We start from the raw sequence: 12,400 nt of genomic DNA on the forward strand, positions 1-12,400 counted from the left end.
CAGTGGCTGGGCGACCCGGAATGGACAATAAAAGAGGGGTGATAATCTCATTCCTCAAGTCTTTAAGAAGAGTGCAAGCCAGCAGGGCATGCGCCACCGATTCTGTACTGCCATCTCCACGGGGCATAAGTATTTTTCGTGTAGAATCTGTTGGAATCGTCCCTCAAGTACAGCCGAGGGCAACATGTTCAGTCTTGTGAGAGTAAAAGCACGCCTATATTTTAGAATTACGGTACTAGGTTATGCAGATAGGGAGCCAGAGAGTTGAAATGGGAAGGTGGGAAATAGTCATACCATGGGCAAAATTTCCTTATTATGGCCAAGTTGTTCTGACGCTCAACATCATTTAGGCGCTGACAAATTAGACTGTTTGCTTTACTAAAACCCAAGGTTGCAGGTTCGATCACTGCATGATCCTTGGGATCCCTTCTAACTTTACAGCTCAACGATTCCTGCAGGCATCTGGCTGGTCGCTCTGAGAAAATTGCTTGAGAAAATGTGGAAAAGAAACTAAAAGTATTCATTTTGTTTCAGTAATCAAGCCCGTAATACTGAACATTCTCCAAGGACCCTCAGGGTGAGAAGATCTCCTCATAAGAACAAATATCACGCCACGCCGTTCTGGAGCACACAACTTCTTTCATTTCTCATAAACTATGCCAGTCCTCAAGAGATCCCCAGAAGGCCAAATTTGTTCACTTGTCACAAATGTCTAATGAGATCAGAACTTTGCAGCTACAATGAAGCTACAGGCCTTCAGGCTGTTCTTCTGACCCACACATAATTGCAGTCTTTGAGACGAGAACTATGAAAGCCGATTGGGAGGCCTGAAAAATAATTGGTGACCCACCAATCTGAACAAAGCCCATCATTCATGCATTGTGGCTTGTCAGATCTCCTATTTATGCAGATCCAGGTTAAGTGGCAAAACCAGGCGGTTTGTCAGATCTTTCTAGTCAGCACCCAAGCTGCATTGGTATGTTAGATTACACGTTTTCCAGGCCAGATGCATAGAGCAACTGCATCATAGCACATAAATTTGCGCGTCCAGTCCCAAAACCCGCCCCCATTGAATAAAGAAACAATGGACACCGAATTTAGTTTAAAGGTTAATGGGCAAATTTAGGCCACAACTTTATTGAATACACAAGTGTGACTGGTATTGGCTTAGGCATCAGTATCTAATGGCTATAACGGACTCCTGCCCACCCAGCAGGGAGCCTGAAAAGGGTAAACTACCAGCAGAGGGAGCTCCAATAATGGCTTACCCCTGGGGTTCCCGGGGGTCCTGGCATGGCCCTAGCCCCTCCCCAGGCTTTGGTAAGATCCAGACCCCCAGATTCCTTTAACAGAATACCCAATCAAATGGAGGGGCAGGGATGGCCGCACCTCCCCTCCCCACATCCCCTTAAATCAATGCCTAACCGCCAAACCTTACAAAGTTGTGACAATTGCTAAGAGGTAGGCAAAAACCAAGTGGCCACTGCCAATCTGCCACATTGGAAAAAATTCCTGCCCGGCCCCCGATCCAAAACAGGCGACCAACCGAAGTCCAAAGCAAGGCCAAACGCAGACCTATCAACGGGTGCGTGGGTGTTCGGCAGCGCGAAACAGGAGGGGTTCCCCACTTCACGCTGCCATTTAAATAATAAAGCCCCGATCACCCCACCCCACCAATTGGCTAACAGCCAGTGGCGTGATCATGGCACCACTATCCCGGAGCAGGGCAAAGCCCTGCCTCCAGGCCAGTTGGGGAGAGTCTCGGGGCAGCGTGCAACATAGACCCTCGGTTAGGAGGATCCAACTTATTCAGCACAAAAAGTCACCTGAAGAATCACTGCTGTAGCTGCCTCCAGCATGGATTACGTCCGCAACTTGGGGTTCCACTGTAGAGCCTATGCTAAGTCGTCTTAGTTTCTTTAGTTTTCTGCTCTGCATAGGTTTTGAGTTGTTTGCCACTGGCTTAGCTCTCACCTGTTTGTTGTAGCTCTGCATGCTGCCTTGTACTGTGGTTTGCACAGCTTGCCATTGATTCACTTAATCTGTAGCTTGCGGCTTGGCACTCTTCCTCGAGTGCTCTCTTTTGCATGGGCTTTTAACCCCCTGATTGCACTTCGGACTAGGATGTCTGCTTCCCGCCTGGGAAAAGAGACAACCCTAGAATGGCCAGTACATTCATTCATAACTGACTTGGGCAAGCAGAGAGAGCCAGCTGACGCAGCACAGTGTAGCTTCTGCTCATGCCACTGCAATTGTGGCCTGAGGCTCCCATACTTTGGCCACCTCACGAGAAGAGAAGACTCCTTGGAAAAGACCCTGATGTTGGGAAAGATGGAGGGCACAAGGGGAAGGGAATGACAGAGGACGATATGGTAGACAGTGTTCTCAAAGCTACCAGCATGAGTTTAACCAAACTGCGGAAGGCAGGGGAAGACATGAGTGCCTGGCGTGCTCTGGCCCATGGGGGCACAAAGAGTCAGACACGACTAAACGACTAAACAACAACATTCTTCTCTTCTGCCCCTGCAACCAGGACAGTGAGACAACCAGCCAAGTTCACAGAACAATGTGCAGGGTGAGAAGAGAGAAGCCCCCCAACTGGCAAGTGATTTAATTCTTCCTACCTGCCAGCTCAATGCTAGCACTGCATTCTTCCTGCTCCAAGTACATTTGTGTGTGTATTCTCCATAAAAGGTAAAGGTAAAGGGACCCCTGACCATTAGGTCCAGTCACAGATGACTCTGGGGTTGGGGCACTCATCTTGCTTTACTGGCCAAGGGAACCAGTGTACAGCTTCCGGGTCATGTGGCCAGCATGACTAAGCTGCTTCTGGCAAACCAGAGCAGTGCACGGAAACGCCGTTTACCTTCCTTCCGGATACCTATTTATCTACTTGTACTTTGACGTGCTTTTGAACTGCTAGGTTGGCAGGAGCAGGGACTGAGTGACGGGAGCTCACCTCATTGTGGGGATTTGAACCGCTGACCTTCTGATCGGCAAGCCCTAGGCTCTGTGGTTTAGACCACAGCGCCACCCGCGTCCTGTGTATTCTCCATACATATGTACAATTAAGTAATGTACGGTAAGTAGTAATAATAAATAAATTAAGATGACTGAGGAAATGGGAAACTAGGTGGAAAACTAGCCACAGTGGAAAACTAGGTGAGGGGTAGAACTCTCAAAGCCAGCTGGGTTTCTCAGCCATCCAGAAAATGAAAATCTTATAACCTACCCTTGACATTGCAAGCCAATGCTGGACAACGTTTCAAAACAATGGCATAAATCTTTTGCTGAAAGATTGATAAAGCTCAAAATGTTTTCATCCATTTCAATATTGGGAGGGGGGGGGACTCCATCAGTGAAATAACAGCTGAACAAAATAAGCATATATATAGTTTTCATTATAGAGAAGCTTGCATATGAAATGAGTCGAGTAAAAATCAGAAGATTTAATTCTCACATAGATGTTGCTTCCGGTATAAGGGCAGAAAGCAAAATCGTCATTAGCTCTACTACAAAGTAGGGTGAGCTATTCTGCCTAAACGGGAAGCTTTTGGGGTACCATTATAGGATAGCTGGTTATCTGTTACAGTGGTACCTCAGGTTACATATGCTTCAGGTTACAGACGCTTCAGGTTACAGACTCCGCTAACCCAGAAATAGTGCTTTAGGTTAAAAACTTTGCTTCAGGATGAGAACAGAAATCATGCTCCGACGGCGTTGCAGCAGCAGGAGGCCCCATTAGCTAAAGTGGTGCTTCAGGTTAAGAACAGTTTCAGGTTAAGTACGGACCTCCGGAACGAATTAAGTACTTAACCTGAGGTACCATTGTATTCAGTTTACAATTATATTTTTTAATGTGCAAGAGAATCACTTAGATTTTCTGCCTCCATCGCTAAATGCCTTTGTCATTTCTCTGCCAACAATGTATCTTCATGTGTATTGCACAGTACCTCTCTGAATTTACTTCACATGTACAATTTACCTATTTCCCAGTATGGCTTGTGTAATATTTATTAGGCAGTAAAAGTTATGGCAATGGGATGCAGGTGGCACTGTGGGTAAAAGCCTCAGCACCTAGGGCTTGCCGATCGAAAGGTCGGCGGTTTGAATCCCCGCAGCGGGGTGCGCTCCCGTTGTTCGGTCCCAGCGCCTGCCAACCTAGCAGTTCGAAAGCACCTCCGGGTGCAAGTAGATAAATAGGGACCGCTTACTAGCGGGAAGGTAAACGGCGTTTCCATGTGCAGCTCTGGCTCGCCAGAGCAGCGATGTCACGCTGGCCACGTGACCCGGAAGTGTCTCCGGACAGCGCTGGCCCCTGGCCTCTTGAGTGAGATGGGCGCACAACCCCAGAGTCTGTCAAGACTGGCCCGTACGGGCAGGGGTACCTTTACCTTTAAAAGTTATGGCAGCCCATTTTTGTTTTATTGAATGCATATTTTTTAAACTGTGTTCTTATGTTTCTATCTGTAAAATGGTAAAGAGAATTTACTATTCTGTTGTTTCTGAGAAAGTGCTGAAGATGTGGGAAATTGCAATCAAATATAACCAGCATGCTTGATGATGGTTAATGCATGAAGCAGTTAAGGGCACAGATCTGTACAAGTAACTCCTCATTTAGATGGGGGTTATGTTTGAGGCACCACGTTTGCCAGCGGGACACCGTAGGCCCACCTCGTTGCAGTGCCAAAAATGGCGCACATATCAGTGGTTGCGAGCATGCCAACCGTGCAAAAATGGTGAGATGCCTGTATTCCTAGATTCAGCTAGGTTATGCTCCTCACTTGAAAGGAAGGAAATTAAGTTTCCTCCTTGTTTGCTCCTCTTTCACCGAGGTAGGATGTGCCTGAGCTTGCTCGCTACAAGTTCAGACTGTGTGCTTAGAGCTATTTCGCATCCTAAGATTTCTGCCTGTGTTACTTGCTGCATGGATGAACCTAAGTTCTGGAACTTGGTAAGTAAAGCATTTTTAAACTTACTAAGGTGTATGGTCTGTTCAGTGCTAAGAGAGAAACGGGGAAGCTATGGTAGTGGACTAAACTGGATATTAAGGTTTAACAGCCTAAATCCCCATGCTACACTGCTACTTGTGACTTTTTAAACTTTGCTGGGGGCTCCTCCTTGCTTGTGTGTGTTTAGCCCCGTATTTTGGATCTAGGGATCCAGTCAATTCTTTTATTATTACCCCACACAGGTGATCTATACTACCATATATACATCCCCCCCCCACAAAGAAGTATCATAAGAATTAAGAAAACCCGTTCCAGTGTAGAAATTTGGCCAGAGCCAGTCACAATATGCCACTGCTCACCCTTTCCATTGCAAATATTTATAAAAGCAATTCAAGTAACAGTGCTCCTCTGACTGCAATTTTGCGAATGTTCACGGCAAGCAGTGGTATTTATTGCACCTCAGTAACTGTACGACGGAAAAACTTTTTTCACAGAAGTGTGAACAATTATTGGTCTTTGAGTTTGCAAGAGCTGCACTGCCAAGTAATCACAGATTTACGCTATATGTATTGGCTATAATCTGTTTATGTGTCTGCTTAAATCCAGTGAAACCAATAGGCTAGAACAGGCACAGGCAAACTTGGCCCTCCAGATGTTTTGGGACTACAACTCCCATCATCCCTGACCACTGGTCTTGTTAGCTAGGGATGATGGGAGTTGTAGTCCCAAAACATCTGGAGGGCTGAGTTTGCCTATACAGTGGTACCTTGGGTTGCATACGCTTCAGGTTACATATGTTTCAGCTTACAGACCCCGCTAACCCAGAAATAGTACCTCAGGTTAAGAACTTTGCTTCAGGATGCGAACAGAAATCATGCTCCGGCAGCATGGCAACAGCAGGAGGCCCCTTTAGCTAAAGTGGTGCTTCAGGTTAAGAACAGTTTCAGGTTAAGAACGGACCTCCGGAACAAATTAAATACTTAACCTGAGGTACCACTGTACCTGGGCTAAAATATGCTTAACTCTGTTGGTTTGTGGCCATTAGTTACTTCTCCCAATTGGCTGTGTCATCATTTTATATGAAGATGGAATGAAAATATTCAACGGAGACTGGAGGAGCAGTCCAAAAAGAACCGATGGCAGATGAACAGTCTTTCCCAAAGCAATGCTGGACATTGTCATCATTGTGTGTGTCCGTAGTGGAGCATTTCCCCTTCTTTATGTTTCCCGCTTTGGGTTTTTAAAAACATTTCCTTCTTATTGGAATCACTGACTAGCACAATTTGTCCTTTTTCCAGGCATGTGTCAGGGGAATGGAAGGTCTGGGAATTCTGCAGATTCAGAGAGTCTCCTGGCACATCCTTGACATGCCCCTAGAATGACTTCATTTTATCTCTTCTTACTTCAGAGCTCCTATCCTTGTAGAGGATTCCTACAATTCCTGGGATGCCCTCTAAGAGACTTAAGTATTGCCACCTTCAGGACAATGTAAGTGTCAGGGAACTGACATCGGAGCCAGAGGTGGAGGCAGGGCTCCCAAGCGATGCTGGAGAAGGGCCTAGCAGGGAGAGAAGGAGCTCATCGGCTGGGGAAGGAAATCAGCGTAACACCAGGAATAAAGGGGGGCAGATGGGGGAATCGGCGAGGGGGCTCCAGGACTCCTCGCCGGAGACCAGCGGGGAGAGCACGGGTCCTCCGCTACCCACATCCACCCTGCGCAGAAGACTTCCATGCAGGGAAAGTAGGTGTAGGCTTGGCGTCAAAGAACTTCTTTGCTGGAAGAAGTTCAAGAAACGCCCACTGACGGATTCTGCTAGCGACTGAAACAGCCATGAAGTGAAGGGCTGTCCAGCCAGGAAAAGGTTTAACCAGGCAACCTAGCCAGGAGTGGCGGCAACTTACGCACGAGCAACCCCATATAACCATTACAGTAAGTTAGTATTAAGAAGATTTAACAATATTCAAACCCTTCCTTATATCTTAATACCTAGCTCTGGGGAACTCAAAACCTGATTTTGGGACATTTTGCTTGGCCAATTAAAGTTGTCCTAATATGGATTTCTGACATTTTCTTGTAGGTCAACATGGCTGCCTGTGTTTTTTTCCCAGCGAAACATTAGTTCTCACCAAGTTATTTTCATTATCAACATTCTGCCCCGGGTAAGGCTAGCTATTATAAAATAGGTCAAAACGGCAAGTCTCCCACCCCACTCACACATGAAAACAAAGTTCACCACAGCCAATCACAAACAGGCAACCGCACCCTAGGCCAACCCCAATTTCTCTCACCACCAAAGGAACACAAGCGAATAGCACAGAGAACCCGCACAAGCGATGCTGACACAAAACCCCACACATACATTAAGCAAAATACAGTGGTGCCCCGCAAGACGAACGCCTCGCAAGACGGAAAACCCGCTAGACGAAAGGGTTTTCCGTTTTGGAGGCGCTTCGCAAAACGAATTTCCCTATGGGCTTGCTTTGCAAGACGAAAATGTCTTGCGAGTTCCTGCGGGGGTTTTTCCCTCCCCCCCTTTTCCTAAGCCCTAAGCCGCTTATCAGCTGATCCGCTAAAAGCCGCTAAACTGCTAATAGCGCTAATCCGCTAAGCTGTCAATAGTCTTGCTTCGCACGACGAAAAAACCGGTATGCGAAGAGCCTCACGGAACGGATTAATTTCGTCTTGCGAGGCACCACTGTAGAAACATTGTATCCCGACCCCACCCCCACTCGTCTTCCACCTCTTCCCCCCTTTTCTTCCTAATGCAACCCTAATGTCTCAACAAATGAAACTGACCTATGGAAAATGTAAAACCAAGAAAATGTTAATAAAATTATTTTATTAAAAAAAAGGGGGGGAGGGCAAGCCTATGTGCACCCATCAGCCAATTGCAGAATTTCCTAAATTGAGACAGGGAAACTCTAAAGCTGTCATGTCTAACTTTTGAATTTCCTCTGGGTTTGCAACTTATGTTTTGAAATTGGATGTGTGAGGACATGTGCTTGTACCACTAGCATGAAACTTTTCTGCTGAAAAGTACACCTCTAAGCACTATTCCAGCTTGGAAACATGCATGTCAGACTCAGGAAGATGCTAAATGGAACCATTCTCTCCTGATGCACTTCAGCTTGCACGTGCTGTATTATTATTATTATTATTATTATTATTATTATTATTATTATTATGTCGTCCATCTGGCTGGGTTGCCCATCCATTCTGGGTGGCTCCCAACAAAAACAGTAAAAGCACAATACATCACACGCTAAAAACTTCCCTGAACAAGGTTGCCCATTTTATATTCCGATTAAAAATGTGGTAACATTTTGAACACACCCAGGACACTTATGGACAAAAACAGGTGCGTACAGTACAACCTCAGTTGTCGAATGTAATTCATTCCGGAAGACTGTTCAACTTCCAAAACGTTCGACAACAGAGGCGCAAGGGGCAGTCGGAGAATTGAATTGAAAAAATTGAGAAACGCGCCTCAGAAACCGTTCAACTTCCGGGGCACATTTGGAAATGGAAGCAATTACTTCCGGGTTTTCGGCGTTCGGGTTCTGAAACATTTGACTTACAAGACGCTCGAGGTTCTACTGTAGCTTTCATTCTGCAAACCATAGATATTTATAGATAAGGCAATGTGCTCTAGAACAGTGTTTCCCAACCGGTGTTCCGCGGCACACTAGTGTGCCGCGAGACGTTGCCTCGTGTGCCGCTTGGGAAACACTGCTCTAAGCGAGAGGGGACTCTGCTCAGGCTGCATCCGCCGTGCGCGAGGGAGGCGCTTCCTCTCGTGAGGGAGGCGAGAAGAAGGGAGGCGGGGCCGAGCAGGCGGATTGGCCCGGCGGCGGCCGTGACGTCACCCTGTGCGCGGCGGCAGATTCGAAACTCCTCAGGCGCAGGCGCGGCTGGAGCAGGAAGGCCGCTCTGCTTGAGAGGAAAGAGAGGGAGCCGCCGGCGGGATGAAGAACACCGTTCCGCGGAGCACCGTGAAGAAGCTGCTGAGCAAGCACAAGCCGCACTTGCCTCAGGGTCTTACTGCCCACCCGCCTCTGTTTCCTTGCTGTGCTTGCTCAAACGGAACAAAGAGCAGGGAAAGCCCCTCCCCTCCAGGCAAGCAGGCAGGAGGGGGAGAGAGAGAGAGAGCGTGCGAGCTGGCTGGCTTGGGTGAGTAGGTGAGGGAAAACTTTTGCCTTCCTTTCCTCCCTCCCCGTTATACCCCTCTCCTGCATTCTTAGCCAGCTGCTTCTCTGCACACCCCTCTCGTGCTCCTTGTCCGTTCTGTGTTTTTCCTTCCCTCCCCACTTAAAATGTGGTTTAAAAGCATGGATCCACATGGATCCTCAGGATCTTTGCATTGGGTCACCCCAAATTCACCAACAGATCACATAGCATGTCCATGGCTACAGCCTGCCCTCCAAAAATCACGCACCCACTGTTGCCTGGGGCTGCAATGGTGCAAAAACGTGGTTACAAAACATGGATCCACAGGGATTCTCAGGATTTTTGCATTGGGTCACCCCAAATTCACCATCAGATCACATGTCTGTGGCCACAGCATGAAGCACAAAAATGATACATCATTAATATTCACTGCCCACGGCGGCAGCCAATCGGCTGCCGCAAAGGGCGGGCCCTCACAGGTTCACTGAATAAAGTATTTTATAATTTTTCATATTTCTGTTTACTTACTATTTCATAATAAAGTAATTATAAAATACTTTATTTGTGTTTATTTGATTCCTATTAAAGAGAGTTACTTTATATATAGTCAATATAGGCACAGAGTTAATTTTTTAAACATTTTCTAATGGTGGTGTGCCTCGAGATTTTTTTCATGAAACAAGTGTGCCTTTGCCCAAAAAAGGTTGGGAAACACTGCTCTAGAAGTGACTATGCTACTGAGAAGAGAAATGAAAGGTTTAATTTGTTGGAAGGCCCTAACTATTTAACATGTACTTGGGGAAGGGAAGTGTGTGGAAATAGAAAAGCTGCTTCAAAAAAGAAAAACTTGCACGAAAATTATCAATGGCCCAAAGAGAAAGAAAGGTAGCATGCCGAGAGCGGCTGCTTGATAGTCTGGGCAATTTACTGTGAAGTGCCACTTGTACAAGGCACACCACAGCGCCATTGGCTTGAAAGGTTAATGACTGCGGCAATCACAGTTTCATTTTGCAGCAAATGGAGATGACAGGAAAGCCAGCTACAAAATGGCGCTCCCCTACTGTGATGGCAGTTTGGCAATGATTCATCAGCAATGGTACTGAAGACTGGGAAGCTGAACATCGCTGGAGGCAGCCTCGAAAGCCTGTGGTGTTGAAGACCCTATTAAATCTATTTTTCAATTACAATGTAAAAACTATTTTTTTTAAAAAAAAAAATTCTCCAGATTGCTCAAGCTTTGGCATTACTCAACTCTAGTACAGCTCCTCTCAGTAGCTATTTACTTATCAGGCAATTTGGAGCTCTTCAATTCCTTTTCATTATTTCCGCTTCTTTGTACATTAGTTCCTGCTGTGTAAATTTTAAATTATTACCCTATGCAAATCGCACACTTATTACAACGCATCCATATCTCGTCCACTATGTATACCTCCAACCCAGATTTCAAAATATGCATTGTTCCCTCAGTTGGCGATAGCCAGAAATGGCTGTGGATAGGCTCAGATAAAAGGTAAAGGTACCCCTGCCCGTACGGGCCAGTTGTGTCCAACTCTAGGGTTGTGCGCCCATCTCACTTAAGAGGCTGGGGGCCAGCGCTGTCCGAAGACACTTCCAGGTCACGTGGCCAGCGTGACAAGCTACATCTGGTGAGCCAGTGCAGCACACGGAAACGCCGTTTACCTTCCCACTAGTAAGTGGTCCCTATTTATCTACTTGCACCCGGGGGTGCTTTCGAACTGCTAGGTTGGCAGGCGCTGGGACCGAGCAACAGGAGCGCACCCTGCCGCGGGGATTCGAACCACCAACCTGACGATCAGCAAGTCCTAGGCGCTGAGGCTTTACCCACAGCGCCACCCGTGTCCCTAGGCTCAGATAGCTTGGCGCTATTTGATCCTCGGCCGCGTCATACCCCGTGCCAGCCAATCGGCGGGCATGGGGTGTGTGGCCTCACCTACTTAGGTCTGGCACGGCTGAGGACCTCCCTCTTTCCCACGCCACAGCTGATCTGGTTTTCCCTACCCTCCCACCCTTTAGGCTAGGTTCTCTGACGTTGCTATGAACCTCAGTTGGTTGCCATCAAGGGGCCTGGTAGGAATTTTTCCATCTGGCAGATTGGCTCCAGCCATTTGGTTTTCGCCTACCTTGTAGCAAACCGTCACAACTCCACGGTATGGGCAGTAGGCATTGGTGGGGGTACAGTCTATTGTTATGCAGATGAAGGGGGAGAGGAACGCCATCACCTTCTCCCAAATAAAGGGTAGTCCGGTAAAGGATTCCGGGGGGCGTGGCCTTGTCCTGGAGCCTATGGGGCCCATGGCATGCCCCCACACGGCGACCCCAGGGGAGGTCCTAGTTGACGTCCCTCAGCAGGACTCCTCCCACTGGTGGTTAACCCTCACCGGCCAGGCCAGTTAGTTGTAGGACCAATGCCTAAGCCAATACCGCTCAATTCCTGTAATCAATAAAGTTGTGGCCTAATTTGACCCATTAACTCGAATTCTTGTGTCCTGTGTCTTTATTTCTATGGGGGGAGGCGGGAACTCGCCACGCAACATGGCTGACCTGTGTACTCAAGTAGCAGCAAGTTCACATCAGGAGATGGGTGAAGCCTTCTGCAGGGTCAACCAGGACCACTTACGTTTTTGAACCCTCTGTACAGAATCTGAAGCTCCTTCTTTGTGAATCTGCTCTGTGCTTCCAGCAGTTCGAGGGTTTCGGGTCGATGCCGGACAGTGGCCATTTCCATTTCATCTTCTACGCTGTCTGTGAGACCAAACAGAAGAAGAAGTCAGAAGAAAACAACCCATTACTTGGGAATTGATCTCCAGTGCATAAAGGATGTGGAAAATGAGGCAGAGGGGGTCTGAGAGTTGACAAAGAATATCTTTATGAGCTTGCTTTTGGTAAAGGTGCCAGTCACTTAACAGTAAGTAGAGCCCTTTGTTTATCTGGAACAGTTATAAAACCTGAAGCGTATGTAACCTGAAGCGTATGTAACCCGAGGTACCACTGTATCTGTCTGTCTGTTGGTGTCACATCTTGATCTGCTCAACTTATTTAGACCAATGGAGCTACTTTGTACTTGTATCTGTATATATCTGTACAGTGGTTACATATGCTTCAGGTTACATACGCTTCAGGTTACAGACTCTGCTAACCCAGAAATAGTACCTCAGGTTAAGAACTTTGCTTCAGGATGAGAACAGAAATCGTGCTCAGGCGCGCAGCAGCAGCAGCAGGCCCCATTAGCTAAAGTGGTGCTTCAGGTTAAGAACAGTTT

General features: G+C 47.2%; 1 protein-coding gene across 15 annotated transcripts in view; it reads right to left on the minus strand.

The window, feature by feature from the left end:
* KCNIP4 (potassium voltage-gated channel interacting protein 4) overlaps positions 1-12,400 on the minus strand; it is a 396,014-nt gene that overhangs the window by 29,184 nt on the left and 354,430 nt on the right. For 14 of the 15 annotated variants that reach the window (XM_083755077.1, XM_083755083.1, XM_083755079.1 and 11 more), the window contains one exon: positions 11,759-11,883. In XM_083755077.1, the coding sequence (XP_083611203.1) occupies positions 11,759-11,883 (125 nt within the window). The remainder of the gene's footprint in view (positions 1-11,758; positions 11,884-12,400) is intronic. The other variant, XM_083755078.1, reaches the window with a different exon arrangement.

This window comes from Podarcis gaigeae (assembly GCF_964106915.1).
Source record: "Podarcis gaigeae genome assembly, chromosome: 9".
Classification (NCBI taxonomy): domain Eukaryota; kingdom Metazoa; phylum Chordata; class Lepidosauria; order Squamata; family Lacertidae; genus Podarcis; species Podarcis gaigeae.